The sequence below is a fragment of the Osmerus mordax genome, chromosome 17 (genome assembly GCF_038355195.1).
Source record: "Osmerus mordax isolate fOsmMor3 chromosome 17, fOsmMor3.pri, whole genome shotgun sequence".
NCBI classification, from domain to species: Eukaryota; Metazoa; Chordata; class Actinopteri; order Osmeriformes; family Osmeridae; genus Osmerus; species Osmerus mordax.
The window spans coordinates 2,810,582-2,829,909 of NC_090066.1; the positions used below are offsets into that span (position 1 = coordinate 2,810,582).

General features: G+C 49.3%; 1 protein-coding gene across 1 annotated transcript in view; it reads right to left on the reverse strand.

Moving 5' to 3' along the window:
- The window catches only part of foxp2 (forkhead box P2), a 63,845-nt gene that overhangs the window by 13,951 nt on the left and 30,566 nt on the right, over window positions 1-19,328 (reverse strand). The window contains 10 exon segments of the mRNA XM_067254871.1: window positions 1-98; window positions 277-353; window positions 1,035-1,173; window positions 1,175-1,246; window positions 4,879-4,962; window positions 7,418-7,505; window positions 13,206-13,310; window positions 15,103-15,349; window positions 16,403-16,568; window positions 18,587-18,676. The exon segment at window positions 1-98 is cut by the window's left edge and continues 4 nt beyond it. Of these exon segments, the coding sequence (XP_067110972.1) occupies window positions 1-98; window positions 277-353; window positions 1,035-1,173; window positions 1,175-1,246; window positions 4,879-4,962; window positions 7,418-7,505; window positions 13,206-13,310; window positions 15,103-15,349; window positions 16,403-16,568; window positions 18,587-18,676 (1,166 nt within the window).

Below are 19,328 nucleotides of genomic sequence, written 5' to 3' on the forward strand. Positions count from 1 at the left end.
CAAGTGGCAGCGTTGCGTCTGAAGTAAGCAAAAGTACGCGTGAACCAGCTGTAGATTTCATTTAGAGTTAACTGCATGTCGTTCGCCTCCATGATAGCCTGAAATTAGATGACACAAATAATGGTTTACTAACTAGACTGCATGACCAGGATATACACACACATACACACACACACACACAGGCACACACACACATTCACATACTCAGAGCTGTCTCGATTCAAGCAGCAATTAATTTTAATCTAATCAGGCAAAGTTAATTTATTTTCCACTCACCTGTCTTATGAGGGTTGCATAAGTAAATGGCGGTCTGACATCTGCGTTCTTATAAAACTCGTAGTTTGGGGCAATCTCTGGAAAAATAAATACTGTGTCACCACCTGAAATAATTGGTAAATTTTATTCCTTTAGGTATTGAATTCACTTAGGATTTCAGCAAATTAAAATGGGGAGAGAAAGAGAGGGGAGAAGAGGGGGAGTTGGGGAGAGCACACATCACAGCAGCATTTTCCATGTCTAACAAAATGCATTTTTAATTAATCTTTCTCATGAGACATCTTAAACACTAATACATCCGTAATATAAGATGCATGTGGATCTTTAGTACAGTATGACCTTGAATAATTCATGCATCTTCCCTCAAAAAACAGACAGTAAATAAAAACATCAAAGGCAGGCCTTTTAAAATGCAAAGCTTAATGTACCAAACTGTTAAATGTAATAAATATTGTATCTTTTTTCTATTTGAACTTAATTAACATTCATGTAATATTTACACTCATAGAGGGTCTTGTCTATTTGCATACAGAGTGATTAAACACAGTGGTCTTTCAAAATCTTGCAACTCCCCACTGTTGTAAACAGCAAGCTGACACTTCTTAACTACAAAAAACAACCACTCTCATCAAAATGTAAAATGTCCATAATGCTTGTTGTAAGTTTGAAATCAAGTCATGTATTAAAAATTCAAACAAAACGACAGCAAAAAAACTAACAGTGTGTGTGTGTCTGCAGTGCAGAGTAGAGGGTCCTACCTGAGGAGAGCTGCATGGAGTACTTGTCTGAGTGGCGTCTGCGCATGGCGCCCATGCTAGGGACGCTGGCGGCGCTGAGCACCGAGGGCACCTGGGGCACCTGGGACATGGGCGTGACGGGGGCGCTGGGCGTGGTGGGGGGTCTGAGGTAAGTTGGGGGGGGAGATGGAGGGGAGGTTCTTCTGCATGGTGACGTTAGAGACCAGATTCAGCTGAGGGGGGGGAGGAGGAGGGAGGGAGGGAGGGAGGAGAGGAAGAGGGAGGAAGAGGATGGAGGGGAGGGGAGAGAAGACAAAAAGGGAAGATTTTACTTTAGAGAGAAGCAGGAAGGTCTCTGACAGATTAGAGAGGTCTCTCTCCCTTTTTCTCCTCCCTCTCTCCTCCCCTCTACAGCTTCGGTCCCATTAACAAGCCCTGTAGAGCAGGCAACTCCTCATCACTAATTAGAGGATAAATTGTATCATTTGATTTCACTAATTAGAGCATGCTGGTAAAGATTATCTCATGATCATCCACTGTGTTCTCCCTGCACATCTTTTCATCTCTCAATCCTCCTCTCCATCTCTCTATCCACCTCTCCATCTCTCTATCCACCTCTCCATCTCTCTATCCACCTCTCCATCTCTCTATCCACCTCTCCATCTCTCTATCTTCCTCTTTATCTCTCTATCTTCCTCTCCATCTCTCTATCCCTGGGATGAGGAATGGGGAGATAAAGACAGAACCAGAGCAGTACAGTATACAGTATGGGGGAGATTAACCGCCTCTGTCCTCACGGCCTCTACCCACCCTGCCTGCACATTCCTGGGGTACAGATCTGTGACCGTGCCCCTGGCCTGGAGCCTCACTCCTCCCAGAACGGCCTGTCATCTCTGGGTGTCAGTTACCCTGCAAACGCTGGTCCAGAGCTTCCTTTGTACCTCTCTCTGAACTCAGCTCCCAAATCTCATGTAAGAATGTCCAACCAACTGTAAAATTCCTGACTGACCTTTTAGTCTCACTGCTAATTTAGGTGGAATGGTAATGACATCATTACATATTCAAACTTAATTGCCTTAATTGCGAGTGGAATGCAACGCAGGACATTGGAATTAAAAGTGACTGGAGAAGTGGTAGAGAGAGAGAGAGAGAGAGAGAGAGAGAGAGGAGAGAGAGATAGATACAGAGAGAGAGAGAGAGAGAGAGAGAGAGAGAGAGAGAGAGAGAGAGAAAGAGAGAGAGAGAGAGAGAGGAGAGAGAGAGAGAGAGAGAGAGAGAGAGAGAAAGAGAGGGAGAGAGAAAGAGATACAGAGAGAGAGAGAGAGAGAGACGGAGAGAGAAAGAGAGAGAGAGGAGAGAGAGGGAGAGAGAAAGAGAGAAAGAGAGAAAGAGAGAAAGAGAGAAAGAGAGAAAGAGAGAGAGAGAAAGAGACAGAGACAGAGAGAGAGAGAGGAGAGAGAGGGAGAGAGACAGAGAGAAAGAGAGAGAGAGAGAGGGAGTGATGGAAGCATCAACAGTCATTGCAGCGTGTTGATAAATACAATGAAATGTCAAGTTGGATACTTGAGTGGATGTATGGGTTTCAGCTGATGGTTACATCTCCACTTAGCTGTAATGATACACCAGGGGGAGGGGCCTGGAGCAGGGGGAGGGGCCTGGAGCAGGCTGAGCGGCAGCTAGCTAACCGCTGCTAACACGGCCTTCCCTCCACCACTGCACTGAGGAGGAGGAGGAGGAGGAAAAAGAAACAGGAGAAGTAACCCCATGTGGCTCCAGAGGGAACCAGATGTGCTCTGTACTCGACTAAGATCACAGACTCAACAGCAGCTTTTTATTCTGACTGTGCTAATTGTCATAACGGTGCTGTAGCGGTGCTGCATGTCAGGCTTTATCCAAGACAGATCGGGAAACGTGTTCAAATCCCTACGGGACTTGCTAGCTCACCACAGCCAGCCAGTCCCTCCCTGTAATCCTGCTTTCCAGTCCCGTTCAACACATCGCAGCACTAGCCTGTGAACCTGTCATTATCTTCAGACTGCTCCTACAAAGACACTCTGATACGCTGTCAAACAGCAGAAAACCTCTCCATAATAAATCCTATAAGTGCGTGTGTACGTTATATGTGTGTGTCGCATGTACATTTATAATGTTAGGAAAATATTTTTTTCTTCTCCTTCTCCTCGTCCCCCCCCCCCGTCCTCTCCCCTTACCAGGTACGGCAACAAGCGGAACATGTTTGCCGGCGTGCGATCTCCGTATTTGCAAAATGGAATTTATTAGCGTCTAACGTGGAGGAGAGCGAGGGGGAGAGACCATGATGAGCACTCTGCCACCTCATCTGAATATATATATGTGCAAGGTTGGGCAGAACACAGAGGAGGAAAGGGGAAAGCTCATTATTCAGGACCTGCAGCCTTGGTAACTTTGATTCTCCTCCGACCACGGCATGGCCAAAAGGTAACATTTAATGAAGTGCCATTCTCACAGTAAATGGGGTCATATAACAGACTGAGCCCCTGAACCTTGCACAACACCACTGATAGCTACTAAGGCTGAAGTGGGAACCTACTGGAGTCAATTCCAGCCCTGATGACACATTCATACTATTAATATTTATCAAATATGTGGGGTGCTTCCGCATAAACTGCTGCATGTTGATGGGTTACTGTGTGTATAGGATATACAGTGGGTATTGTGTGGATAAGGCACAGGTATCATTCCCTGGCCTTGGTTCATTCTCACACACACCTCTCTTTAAGAAGGGCGGGCCTTGAAACTGATGCTGGGGCCGTTGTGTTTAGAATTCCGTGTGAATTATACACCATCAAATGCAATTAGCAGCTCTTTCATGTGCGGTTTATGTAATGCAATACATCATTAACATCATTCCATTCATATCCAGTCTTGGATTATAGGCTGAACGTTCCTTATTAGACTTGATGTAACCAATCTGCTGAGTTTTGAAGATTAATAAAAAGAGAGAGGGAGATTGAATAATAATTTTGGGAAAAAAAAGCAGCAGTCAATTCCTGATGGAATTATCCGATAATTATTCTATCTTGTGATTATCTATTTTAAATGAAGGGAGGTGATGAGGAAAATTATTCTATTGAAATGAGGCACTTACTAAGCAGCAGAAACACCCTAACGATGTTGTGCTCCCAAAAATAACATCTAGCTAAATAATCCCCCTAATTTTTTTTGCAAATGTGAAATTAAATTTCTGTAATTTAATGTAATTCATTTTCGACGAGCATATGTTTTTTGGTTAAATCCAACAATGAAAATGTCAAAATTGGATAAAACATTTTAACCACTGATGCACAATTTAAACATTTATTTGAGCCTTTGTGTCTGATTCAGTCTCTCAATGCCAGCCTAACCTCTGCTGGTTCTTCTGATCTCACACCATCTTTAGCAGCTCAGCTATTATTTCAGGTGTTTGTTGTCAAAATGAAATATCATCTCTTCGTTCCCACTCAGCTCTAAGTGCTGCTCATGGTCCCAGACATGAACAGCACTGTTGGACAACAGGTTGTTTTGGCCATTATATCCAGCACAGTGAAATAGGCCTGTAGTTTTGTCTGAAGACTCCAGGACTGAGGCCTTAATAGACTTCCAATGACTAATGTCCCCTCAGCCTGCAGACCACACATCACATCAAACAGCAGTTGAATGGGACGAGACGAGAGACCCGACATTACAAATCCTATTGCCTCTCCATCCCTCTATCCCTCCATCAGCTACTTTAACTGCCGGGGCCTGGTTAAACTGTTCATTTTCAGCCTGGGTCCTCGTGGAGAGGGAGTAGGCTGTTTATGGTGGCCGCGGCGGGGAACAGAGATACAGAGCAATATGCACTCACAGGTTTGGGAGATGACTTGGGCTCCGAGGGCCGCATGTGCAAGTGGGCCATCATCGCCTGAAGACGCTCGCGCTCTTTAGAAAGCTGTTAGCGGAGAGAGAGAGAGACATAGAGAGAGAGGGAGAGAGAGAGAGGAGGGGGTGGGGAAGAGAGAGCAAAGGTGGGGGGGGGGGAAGAGACAAAAAGAGAAAGGGGAGAAAGTGAGAGAGGGAGGAAAAAAAATAGTTTTAGAAATGAGTGATTTTCCCCAGACTGCAGCAGTAATACGTCTTGTTATCGAGCTTGTCTGGTTGTAATGAATCCTGCATATTCCCAGTCTGTCTTCTTTCAATCCACACACACAAAAAACACACCCACACACACACCCACACAGGACGAGAAGAAAACACAACGAAGAAGACAGGAGCGAAAGAGAACGGTCGAGGCCGATGGTGAGAGGAAGGAGGGCGAGCGAGGCAGGATAGGAGAGGACAGGAAAGAGGGGAGGGGAGAGAGTTCTAAGAGGTCAGGCAAAACAAATAGCACTTCATCTTTTTGTCAATAGTAGAATTTAGGTCAGGGAGTCTGTGACAGTAACAAGCTACTCTGGCCGTAAATGAGAGATCCTGAGAGCCTGCTCAAAGTCCTGTGGACACTGTTAGGGGCGTGCTGGGGGGATGGAGGCGAGCCGGCAGCTGCCGGGAGGTGAAGGGGTCCTCCAAACAGAGATCCGGCAGGGTCCGCCTCCATGCTGCCTCCCGGCCCCTCAGAGGTCCAGTTAGTGGCCCCCCTGGCCCGCTATCATCAATCTACCTCAGCTACACTGACAGCCTGGCCGGGACAGGGTGCACGGCAAGGCTGCACTCGCTGTGTAAAGCCAGGGTATAGACACAGCATCCACACACACTCACACACACTAACACACACACACACAGCATCGACACACACACACACACACTCACGCACCAACACACACACACACACAGCATCAACACACACACAGGACTGAACTGGGCCTCATTACTATTGACGGCTCACAGGACACGAGAAACAGAGGGAGAGAGAGAGAGGGAGAGAGAGAGGGAGAGAGGGGGGAGAGAGAGGGGGGGGGGAGATGGGTGGTGTGGAGGGGGGGGGGGGGGGTTGGACCCACACCACTCTAATTGGTCACACAGTAAGCAAAAGCTGAGTAACTGTGGGTGTCAGAAGAATGAAACAATACGTTGTATTTTTTCAAACAAGAATTATTCATTTTCTAAGATGCCCCGAAAAACCTCAACACACAAATACAAACAGTTTATCAGAGCGTAGAAGAAAGAGACTGTGTTTTGGGAACGCTTGGATTGCATTCAGATCAGCACCAAGCTGGCTTACTGCAGGGCACAGGACGGGAGCTGTAACAGACTACAGGATTCTGGGGATAGGAGACAGGGCACAAGGTAGGATACTAGGTAGGTAGGACACAAGGAAGGGCACTAGAAAGGAAATAAGGTAGGGTAGGTCACTAGGTAGGACAGAAGGTAGATCTAGGTAGTGCAGTGAAGGTAGTGCAGTACATGCTTCATAACACTGTTGTTCAACCCTTAGGCCTCATTCTCTAGGCAGCGTGACACGCTAATAAGGTTGTGCTCCAACTCCCAAAAATAGTTCCCTCCCTTTGAGAGCTTTCTTTAGGTGCAAAGTGCATTTAATTAACTAAGCCGACCAGGATTGGATAGAGAGAGAAAGAGAGAGAGAGAAAGAGACAGAGAGAGGCACCTCGTGTTAATTGGAAAACAGGGAAGCAAAATAAGACACATGCTTGTTATTCAATTAAAAACCATCATAATGGCTTTTGTTGCACGTGACTGAGGAGTTCTTTGTTTGGAGGCAGCAGCGTGTCCTCTGTTTAGTTCAGATTCCTCTCCTGCTCACTAACCTGGGCTCTCACTAAGCTGAGCTCTCACTAACCTGGGCTCTCCCTAGCCTGGGCTCGCACTAACCTGGGCTCGCACTAACCTGGGCTCTCACTAACCTGGGCTCTCACTAACCTGAGCTCTCACTAACCTGGGCTCTCACTGCCTGGCCCTCACACCCTGCAGCACAGGGGTGTGGAGGTTCACAGGTCTATGTACACAGACACATGCTACCAAGAGTCAAGACTACCCAGCCCAGCAGGGGAGAGGAGCAGAGCTCAGGATACCAGGGTGGGAGCAGCTCAGATAGGGGTACCAGGGAGAGAGCAGCACAGATAGGGGTACCAGGGAGAGAGCAGCACAGATAGGGGTACCAGGGAGAGAGCAGCTCAGATAGGGGTACCAGGGAGAGAGCAGCTCAGATAGGGGTACCAGGGAGAGAGCAGCTCAGATAGGGGTACCAGGGAGAGAGCAGCACAGATAGGGGTACCAGGGAGAGAGCAGCTCAGATAGGGGTACCAGGGAGAGAGCAGCTCAGATAGGGGTACCAGGGAGAGAGCAGCTCAGATAAGGGTACCAGGGAGAGAGCAGCTCAGATAGGAGTACCAGGGAGAGAGCAGCTCAGATAGGAGTACCAGGATGGGAGTACGGAGGGGCAGACATACCTGGATCTCTAGCTGCTGAACAACCTGCATCTGGACTCGACACTGGGCCGTGCTCCGGTCATCCAGGGCGTGCTCACTGTTAAGGTGCCTGCAGGGAGGGAGAAAGGGAGGAAGGGAGGGAGAGAAGGAGGGAAGGAGAGAAAGAGGGAGGGAGAGAGAGGGGGAGAGAGTTAGGGATGGTGCTTTTCTTTCTTCAAACAACCCCAAACTCCATATAATATATTATTTCCATATAAGAAAGAAAAAAGAGATAAAGCCTGGCACAAGAGTCTGCCTTCCTAATTTACAGGAAACAATAAATGTAATTTCACGTTAGAAGCAATGGGAATCCAAGCACCCAGTCTCTGGTGTTTACAGGCAGCACCTTCTCACATGAGCACTGAGGTAACAAGAGCTGCCTCATTAGCATACACACTAGCAGACAGTCTCAACAGTAAATGAAGCCTACTCTTGATTGGATTTTGTCTGCAGGAGACAAAAGAACCTGACCATTAGCATGGACGTAAACGCTCTCCCCTCACACACACACACACACGCACACACACACACACACACACACACACACACACACACACACACACACACACACACACACACACACACACACACATATGGGCCAAAAAGGTTTTTGAAGGTGTTATGATGTTGGGTAATGAGCCTGTATCTAAATGATCACTAGTGACAAACTCACAAAGCAGGCTTTGAGCAGCCCTGCTTCTGAAATGACAGTACTGCCACTTTCCCTGCTGTAATTACAGGTTAGCTTGCAGGCCCTCCAATGATCACTCACAGCACTGCCTCCAGTACATTAGTAAGAGCTTGCAACCTAGCCCACTCCCTGACACACAAACACACATGAACATACACACACAAACACACACATACACTAAAACACACACCAAAACGCACACACACACACACCAAAGCTCTCTCCATGCATTATTTTTCTTATTCTTGCTCAACCCATACTATTGTTTATCAGCGATACGCAAAACAATAGACCTCATTCAGGTACCTGTCTCGGTGTGCCAATCAAAGCAGAACAGGACATTTGTAATCACAATAGCTCAGTACCTTTCAATTACAGCACCCAGCATATTCACAAGCAGTCCATCTCCCTCCCCTTTATGCTTTTGTAACCATCTATGGTCTAATGCTCAGAAATTTTCCATTATAAATCAAGAATGAGATAGCATTAAAAGGTGTGTGTGTGTGTGTGGGAGGGGGGGGGGTACACCAGAGGCAGGCTTGGGGAGAAGGGGGTTGGAGGGACAGGGAGGCAGGCTAGGGGAGAAGGGGGTTGGAGGGACAGGGAGGCAGGCTTGGGGAGAAGGGGGTTGGAGGGACAGGGAGGCAGGCTTGGGGAGAAGGGGGTTGGAGGGACAGGGAGGCAGGCTTGGGGAGAAGGGGGTTGGAGGGACAGGGAGGCAGGCTTGGGGAGAAGGGGGTTGGAGGGACAGGGAGGCAGGCTGGACTATGTGGTTCTTCGGCCCGTGCCTAATTGCTGTTTCAGAAGGCGCATGCAGAGGAGCATTTCATTAATCATTTAATCACGTCCCTCATAGGTAGAGGGAACTAATGTTGCAAATACCCTTTTCATATCAGTGCTCTGAATGCTATCTCCTGCTCTTGATGTATGGAGGGTGTCATAAATTACAGCTGCTTCCAGAGCACCAGACTGAGCAGGTTTCTCTCCCTGAAGATACCTCCTCACACACCCAAATCTTTATTAGCTTTACCTCTCACCAAACAACCAGCTGTTTTCTCTCTCTCTCTTGCGTGCGAAGAGGGATGAGGGGCGAAGGAAGAAAAAGGGCTTGTGTATGAGACATTAAGGCCTCTAGGTACAGTGGTCTTCTCTCTCTCTCTCTCTCTCTTTCTCTCTCTCTCTTTCTCTCTCTCTCTCTCTTTCTCTCTCTCTTTCTCTCTCTCCCCCCTGCTCTATCTCGCCTTCTCAATCTCTCATGCTTGGCAGTTAGCAGGGCGATTACACCTAGATTACTGCATGCATATGAAATATTGAAATGGCATCGCGCTCCTCTTTGCATTAATAACATCCCATGGACAGACATGGAGAGGGGATGCAGTGTGTGTGTGTGTGTGTGAGAGAGATACAGACAGGTATGGGTGGTTGAGGGAAAGACGGGGGAGTGAAGGGGTGAGGGAGGGACAGGGAGGGTGAGAGAGAGATGAGAGGCTGACAGGTCTGAACAAACACTGCTGTAATTTATGGGTCACTTTATAGGCTTATTGATTTCTGTTTGGAGGAGGGAATTACCCATGTGATGAACCCCAGCACAGTTAACCTGGAGAGAGATGGAGCCAGAGATGGAGACAGAGGGGGGTGGGAGAGGGAGGATAGGTGGGGGGGAAGAGAAATAGAAAAACACAACAGAGTGTGTCCCCCCCCACCTATCCTCCCCACCACAGCCAACCAGCCTACTAGCCTACAGTGCATAAGTAATGCCCTCAGTTTTAAAGGTCTTGTCACACCCTAGCAGACCTCTGGACCCTATGCAGCCCCCCCCCCCCCCCCCCCCCCCCCCCCCCCCCCTCCGGTGGGTTTAATTAGCTGGCGGTTCCAGACACCAGCGGTCAGGTTAGTGACTGTGGGCCGGCCTCCTCTCCACCCCCAGTCATGGAGCTCCTGGAGGGCCAGGGTGGAGCGGGAGGGAGGAGGGTGGAGCGGGAGGGAACACGGGGGTCTGCTTGGGTTAAGGTGCAGAGATTTAAGGGGGTGTGATGTGTGTACTTGTGTTTTGTGTGTGCGTGTGTGTGGTGGATGATGGTGGGTCTGGATATATTTGAGCATTAGAAGAAGCCTCTTAATTAGAGATGATAATGAAGTGTGTGTGTGTGTGTATGTGTGTGTGTGTGTGTGTGTGAGCAGAGAAAATGGAGGGAAAACCAATGAGAGAACTGGAGCATCTAAAGGGATCCATTATATAATAATTCTAAGCGGAACCGAATAGTCAAAGTGATGTGAAGTTGTCAATCACACATTTCTTTATTGATTGCATGGTCTATACCAACCTGTGTACACAACAATAACAGTGTAAAATAATTTAAACCAAAACAGATTGAATGGTGCAATAAGCTATAGCCCTTGTCTATGATTGATTCATATTCTAGCTGGAGAACACACCTACATGCGCACGCACGCACGCACGCACACAGACACAGACACACACACACATACATACATACATACCCCTTACACACCCCATCCACTTGAGAAACCCTTACGCGCTAATATTTCATTTGAAGTTGCGAGCTAATGCTTGGTGCCAGCCAGCTACCTCTGGGCTACATCTCCAGGTGAACACACTTGAAAGAACACAGAGGAGCTATTAAATGCTGATCTTGACAAGTTTCTCTCTGCAACACAACAAAAGATTACTAAACGCCTTGTCGCCGTGTCTCTCTCCTGCTGCTAGCTACAACGCTCCCGCTTCTACAGTGACACACAGTCCTGACACCCATTTTGTGTAAACCTCCTTCAATTCTGTGTGTGTTTGTGTGAACGCACCAGCGTGTGTGTGCGTGTGTACCTGGCTGTTCCGTGGAGATGACTGGCATCTCCTAAGACATAAAACGATTCTCCCTGACACCGGCAATCTCCTCTCTAAGCTGTGCCGTCAGGCAGCCATCTTTGTAGTGCGCGAGATCCCACTTTGAGCCTGTCTTCTCTTTGCAGGTGTGTTTTCATGTTCAGGTTACAGTACACGAACCTCTGACACCCACAATGCACCGCTACAGCGGAACCCTGCTCCGCAGCAGACCAGGAAGTCCTTGTTACTACTCCTCCTGTCAGAGTCACCTGCACGGCTCAGACTTTGTAAACCCAGCCTTCTGCCCCAGCCTCTGTGTGTCTGTCTGCAGCTCTGCCTCCACTCAACCTGTGCATCTTCAAACACGGGTGTGTAAGCCTCCAGGACGCGCCATCGCATGGTTCTCTGCTGTGCGTCTTTGCTCTCACCTGGATCAGGGACTTAAGACAGCCCAGTCCAGCTAGCGTACGCTGAGCTACAGCCGTACTGTACACAGACGGAGGTGTGTTTGTGTGTGAAGCGGGCGACCAGCACTGGATGGGTAGACCGGTGCTTAGGTGGGGACAGAGAGACTGGGACTGGAAGGTGTGTGTGTGTGTGGGGGGGTGATAATCCTGCCTGGCCATGCCAGATCACACATCCACACACAAGCGGATGGATGAACTGCTCTGTTCTGCTCGGGGAGCCCACGCTGGTATAATCTACTTTAGACGATGTCATATATACAGGGTGCCTGACACTGTATACTGTCTATGAGTGTGGCATATACAGTCTGCCCTTCCCTGTGGATTCAGAGGCACAGTGGGGTTCACCGCTCCTGTCCCCTGCACAGGGAACACACAGCAAGACGCTCACTACGAGAGGAACAATGCCCCGGTTTCCAAATGAGTTTACGTCGAATTTACACGGACATTTACACCCCGGAAAAATGCCTGTGAGATCATTATTTCACAGTTAATTGCAAATCAAATTAGAATATTCAAATGAAGACTTCCCCTCTTTTCTTCGCTGAGCGCGAGAGCGCAGAGAGAGAGAGAGAGAGAGAGAGGGAGAGAGGGAGAGAGGGAGAGAGAGAGAGAGACAGAGAGAGAGAGAGAGAGAGAGAGAGAGAGAGAGAGAGAGAGAGAGAGAGAGGGAGAGAGACCCTCTCCTTTGCTGAGTGGCAGTGTGATAACCTGTAATCTCCAGCACAGCAAACACCTTCTCCTTTGATGTCCCCCACTAACACCACAACAAAAAAGCCTAGCCAATTACAAATGAGCTAATTAACTAAATTGTTGGTGGAGCATGAGAAGTTCATTCAGGCCGCGGGCTGCACCATGACAACAGTGAAAGCATCCATTGTTATGGGGGGCACGCGTCTGTACAAGTTGCCATTAGGTTTTGACGCTTCTCACAAACCTATCAGTACCTCCACGATGCCAACAGAACCTGGCAGATTGGGTGTGAATCTGGGATCGTTTAAATTCAGCGTTACTGTAGCCCCCTGTCTGCCTGCAACTCTGCCTGCCTTCCCATTGCCTGTCTGTCTCCAACATCTAATTGTCTCATTGAGGCGCTTGCCTGTTTATCCCTTTGTTAGACGCGCCACTATTCAGAGCAGGAGAGCTGGCTCTGGTAAAAGGAACTCTACAGCTCGTTACACAGTAACCAGACCATAATAACCACCGCTCTCCCGTCACACACACAACCCTGTACTTCAGAACACACAGAGACAGGCTTCTCTCTCTGGGTCTGATGATGCAGGGTTCTAGACTAGGCCAGGGCAGAGACAGGCCAGGTGTGACCTTAGTGTTTATCTGGGGTATGGAGGGCCATTGTCAAGGTCCCTACTGGTTTAGAAGCTAAGCCATTCTTGAGCTGGGGGTGAGTTAAATGGCAGCTTCCCACTCTTGGTGTGAGGTTGGCTGGGTCAGATCACGGCTGTACTTCTACTATTTTCAGGCTACAAGCACAAACAACATCCTGCGTGGTAAAGAAAAGGAGAAGAGAGGATTGGGGAGGAGAGGATGGAGGAGGAGAGGATGGAGGAGAGGATGGGGGAGGAGAGGATGGGAGGAGGAGAGGATGGGAGGAGAGGATGGAGGAGGAGAGGATGGGAGGAGAGGATGGAGGAGGAGAGGATGGGAGGAGAGGATGGGAGGAGAGGATGGGAGGAGAGGATGGGGGAGGAGAGGAGAGCTGAGGACATATGAAGAGAGGACAGACGAGGGGAGGACCCGGGGAAAGGAACTTACTTCAAGAACTGTCCGAAGTCGTCACAGACGCTCTCACATCCGGGCCACTTACACACGCCGTGACCGTAGAGAGAGTGGGAGCCTCCGGTCTCCTCGTGTAGCGAGCTGGAGAGGGAGAGAGCGAGAGACAGAGAGAGGGAGAAGGAGGGGGAGAGAGAGGGAGACAGAGAGAGGGAGAAGGAGGGGGAGAGAGAGGGAGACAGAGAGAGGGAGAAGGAGAGGGAGAGAGCGAGAGACAGAGAGAGGGAGAAGGAGGGGGAGAGAGAGGGAGGGAGAGAGATTGTCGTCATAGTCATAATAGCTAGAGGCATCATGCTGCTGTCAGGTTCAAGTCAGAGACAAGCGGTCAGTTCAGCACTGGTCTAGTGCATTCAACTGCCAAGACTGGAGATAAAAACAGGAGGAGGAGGAGGGCGGGGAGGGGAATGAAGCCAATTAAGGCAGGGATGGAAGTGTGACTTCATAAAAGAGGAGGTGGTGTGTGGTGTTTTTTGTGCGTGAGTTTCTTCTTTTTCTCATTCTCATTCCTGACATTTTTATCTCCTGGAGATAATAGTGATTTTAAGTAAACACTGAAAATCCATACGTCTGGTTCGTTTTCATCAGGAGAATAATCTTATCCGCATCGTGTTGTCTTTAAGGACATGCAAAGGGGCTGGCTCCCTAAAATGGCAGCCAAATAAGTTGTGACCCTCCTAGACATCACATCTGGTTAAACATGACAGATTAACCTTTAGGCTTTCACTGCCTTCTGCCTGTTAGTATACTCTGTGTGTGTGTGTGTGTGTTTTACAGGCAGGATTTCCCCTCGTCTGTATGTGAACTGTCAGGTAGTGAGCAGGCCTCCTTTACAATCCTCTTGTTGTAACATTACGAGGCTACGTACACCCCAAGGAGCAACAACAGATAAAATGACTTCCATCCCCTCCATCCCCCTCCCGCCCAAATACAAATTTTTCTAACTCCTATTTTCCTACAGGGACACCTGCCTCTACAGATATATTTTTCAAGACCCCTTTTAGCGTCGGAGGAGATAGCATCTACTTTAAACCAATTACACAGCACTTCCACCTCCAATGAGGTAGTGAAGTCTGGGCCACAGTGCTCGCCAGGTAGCTGCCTCCCTATTATATCCTGCTAAAGTTCCTGAATAATGCATGGCCAGATAGACAGATAGGGGAACAACACTGTTAACACAGAACAGGAAGGAACACAGATAAAGACAACAACAACAGGAATGCAGAACCTTCACAGGGATAAACATTCTAGAACGCACACCCTCCACATCAGTTATTCTGTTTACATGACAACCAAGGAGCAAGCTAGGTGATTTCAAAAAAGAAAAAAAAAAGGAAAAAAACCCCGAATACAACGAGCCACTAAATACTTAATGTCTGGTTACCTTGCTTTCCCAGTCAAACTGTGGTACTGTCTGCCTGCCTGCTAGCAGTTGTGTGTGTTTTATATGATGGGACTCTTAACATGTTCAATAGCTCTGGGACTCCCTGGGGAGTACAAAGCTGGGGTTGGAATATTACCACAGCACTTACAAACTATTGAACAAACAAACAAAACACTGTGCCGTCCCTGAAGGAACAAATATGTTTCTGTGCTTCTAAACAGGGACAAACACCGTTCTCAGAAGACTCCAGAACATCTCTGATGTATGTCGACACAAAAAAAGACAGAACAACAAGCCGCTTAGCTGGAACTCTGTGAGTAGTTTGTATTGATAGCGGGGATCTGTTTGTGTGATGTGAAAGGTCTATAGGAGCATGTTTCCAAACCCTATTTGAAGGTACTTACAGGTAATAATCCCTGTTTCAACGCCTCTCTCAACTCAGTTCTGTATCACGATTGTGTGTCAATGAGGACGGGCAAACTCGGACGGCCTCACCTCTCTCTTTCTCTTTCTCTCTCCCTCTCTCTTCTGGAGTTGAGGGCGGGGGACTGGCCGTTGACAATGGAGTGGTGGGAGATGGGCGGCGACGCTTTGGAGGTGTTGGAGGAGGTAGTGGAGGAGGAGTTGGTGGTTGTTAGGTCCAGACCCCCACCATGCTTCAGACTGTTGTCCTCCATGGTGTGGCCCCCACCTCCTGTCACGTCCTTCCACAACTGCTGCAGCTCTGCTGGGCTCAGACCGGCTGGGGGAGGGGGGGGGGAGGGAGGGAGGGGGGGAGGGAGGGAGGGGGGAGGGAGGGAGGAAGGGGGGGAGGGAGGGGGGGAGGGAGAGAGAGAGGGAGAGAGAGCGAGGAAAAAGAGAAGGAAAGAGTGACTCACTATAGACTAACTTGAACGCCACAAATCAACAGCTTAGCTACAGCTCAGCCGCCATCTTGATGTCCTGGAGGTGAACTCTATTGGCTGAACCTGTCGACAGACAATCGTTGCCCTGCAGGCCATCTGTAACCAGGATCCTGTCTGATAAGGAAGTGATGTCGCCTACCCTTAGTAGGGAAACAGACATTGATTACTGAGCTTCCTTCTCTCTCACACACTCTCTCCATTCAGCTGGCGAGGAGGATACAGGCTGGAGAGATAAATGAGTATTGTCCTCCTGTTTACTCCACGCGCTAATTAAACAGCACATATTTTCTCTTCGCTGTTGTTGTTGCGTTCTGCCAACCCGCCATCTTAATAAACAACATACAGGTGTTGACTTGCAGAGGAGAAAATGGAGCCGTGTCTCCTTGTCCTCCACAGCTCCCTGGCAGGCAGTAAACAACAACAAAAACAACAACATCCAGAGAAGGGAGGGTGGCCGGGGGGGGGAGCGAGGGAGCGAGGGAATAGAGGGAGAGAGAAAAACACAAGCACAGAAGCAGGCAGAGACGGAGCCAAGGCTGAGACAAACAGACACACACAGAGAGAGGAATAGAGAGAGAGAAACTGAAATAAAATAAAGACGTACGTTTCAAAGGCCGGAACAGTACCAATACATGCACAAAGTACACAAGCAACACGACTAAATATAGTACAACAAAGGGGACACCTTAACAGAGACGAAACACAAATGAAACATAGACAGAGAGAGAGAGAGAGAGAGAGAGTGAGAGAGGGAGAGAGAGACAGAGAAGAAATCAAAGAAAACAGAGCGTGAGAGCATTCGGCCAACATCGGGCACGTGCCTCAGTCTGAGTTCAAGGCCTGACCCCCCCTTCACCCCTTCCACCCCCTCGTCGGAGCCCGGGTCCTACCTGGGGGCAGGGTCTGGCCGGGCAGGGCGGCCTGGCCAGGGGGCAGGGAGAGCAGGCCCTGCCGCTGCATGTTGAGCAGGTGCTGCTGCTGCTGGAGCTGCTGCATCTGGAGGAGCTGCTGTTGGAAGACGAGCTGCTGGGCGGCCAACTGCTGCTGCTGCTGCTGCTGTGGGAGGAGGAGGAGGAACGCAATTACACACACATTAACCAGAGAAGAAGAAGTGGGCGCCTCGTTTCGAACAGGGACGCTGGGGGGCTACCGCTGCTGAGAGCTGCTGCCTGCCGCCGCTGACCTTAACTACCTCTCCTCCTCCCTCTCTCCGCTCCGCTCTCCGCTCCTCTCTCTCTCTCACTCCCTCCCTCTTCTCTCCTCCCTTCTCTCTCTGTTCTCTCTCTCCACCCCCAGGCATTGCCCAACCCTGCTCTCGCTCTCTTTCACCCTCCCACCCTCTCTCTCTCTCACACACAGCCTAGAGTGAAGTCAGTTGTTGTGTATGATATAAAGCCCCAGGTCAACCCCCCCCCCCCCCCGACCCTACCCCACCACACACACACACACACACATAGATAGTTAATTGTCTGCATTTGCTGATGGTCTATAACAGCTTATGGGGCCGAAGGGAGTCGACTGGGAGGTTTAAAGCTAGCAGATCAGCCCCTCCCATACACACACACACACACTCGTACACACCACACACACGGCACCCCCCCCCACACACACACCCCCCTTCCCTCAATGTTGTTTACTGCTGGATCAGACAGGCTGGTTGCATAAGCCTGTGCAAAACAAAAACAACAACAGCGACAACCAAAACATCAACAAAAACAACAACATCCGACTCAGCTACCGCATAAAAACAAGTCGGGGATAAAAAACAGATTTGGCAGGCTGCTAGTGGCTCCACACTACAGATCCCTTCTACTGGATGAGACAGCCCTCTGTAAATCACACAGCACAGAGATATGCAGCTATTATAGCTATCTATCACCCATGACTATAAGGCTTGACTACATGATACGGCACCATGACAGGAAACAAGTAGCAGAGTCTGGGGTCTGGGACAAAGAACCAGGACCAGAACCAGGACCAGGACCAGAACCAGAACCAGGACCAGGACCAGGCAGGGATAGCATTACTATAGTGCAGTATAACTCAAGGTGGGTGTATGTTGAAATAGATCAACAAACAGTCACCAACGAGTCAAAATCATTTTCTCTCTAGTTTGAAGATAGGCGGAGTGTGTGTGTGTGTTGTGTGTGTGCTGTGGGGGGTGAAACTTGTGATGCGCTCACTGGAAAACAGGCTGCATAATGGAGCAAGTGAGGTGGATTGGCCCACGTCCTCTCTGGAGAAATAAGGGAGCAATTTCTATTCCATATTTGATGGCGGGGCCTGAACATTCTATTCACAAATCCAAACAGAGACAAAGCCTGAGGGAGGTCAGTGGGGCTTCCTATAGGGCCTGAATAATGGGCTGCCTGAAGACACCACGAGAAGAGAGAGAGAGGCAGAGAGAGAGAGAGAGTCAGAGAGAGAGAGAGAGAGAGAGAGAGAGAGAGAGAGAGAAAGAGAGAGAGAGAGACAGAGAGAGAGAGAGAGAGGGATGGTGTCCTTTTTCTGATCAATTTAACTGCAACCACACGTCCTGTGTGGTTGTGTGGCCCCGCTGTGTGCCGCAGTGCCGGGCTCTCTCTCTCTCTGCCCCGCACCACGCTGCCACGCTCGTCTCCGCTGACAGACGGAGAGCCTGTCAGCGTGATTTATGAGCGCCTTACCGTCAAACTTTTTGCCGCTCTGCCGACCCAAACCCACGGCAGCAGTTCATTAATCAGTGGACCCTCTGACTCGCTACGGGGGTTTATTTCTTTGTGTGTCTGCTCAAACGGGGTTTTTACATCTAACACTCCTCATGGAGGAGGTGGGTGGGAGACTGACATTTACTCACACACTAACAAAAAAACACACTCTTGGAAACTCAGTCCCATTCCATGACCCAGACCCAGGCCCAGACCCACACTATGACCCAGACCCACACTATGACCCAGACCCACACTATGACCCAGACCCAGGCCCAGACCCACACTATGACCCAGACCCACACTATGACCCAGACCCAGACCCACACTATGACCCAGACCCAGACCCACAATGTGACCCAGACCCAGACCCACACTGTGCCCCACCTCTTTAGCCTGCTTGCCAGGGTGCTGCTGTTGAAGAAGCTGGAGGTGCAGCTGCTCCTGCTGCTTCTTATAGAACTCCTGCAGGTGCTGCTGGAGAGAGGAGGGGAGGGGAGGGGAGGGGAGGGGAGGGGAGGGGAGGGGAGGGGAGGGGAGGGGAGGGGAGAGGAGAGGAGAGGAGAGGAGAGGAGAGGAGAGGAGGGGAGAGGAGAGGAGAGGAGAGGAGGGGAGGGGAGAGGAGGGGAGAGGGGAGAAGAGGGGAGGGGAGGGGAGGGGAGAGGAGGAGAGAAGAGAGGGAAAAGGAGAGGACAGGAGAGGAGAAGGTTAGACATGTCACATAAACACAGTCATGGTCCAGACATCTCCTAAGCTACTGTAAGTAAACAGCCGTGGGCAATGTTTCTTGGGTCTTTCCTTTCCATGTGTACAGTAGGATATACAGGGGGGGATCTCTCAAAACAAGCACATTACTGGACACTCCTTTACCATCTAATTACATCTGTTTGTTTTCCTTTGACAAATCAGATGTGCATTAGCCAATGTAATAAACATTTCTGGAAACACATGAAAAACAGAACAAATGTTGATTATGTATGACCCATCCAGTCATAGATAACCACGGTAACGTCTGGGGCACATACTGTAGTCTCGCTCTCTCTCCAGGTCTTCTCCAGCTGGACTTTAAAAGGCCTGGCACAGTACTGGGGGGAGGGGCACAATTCACCACATTAACTAGACAATAACT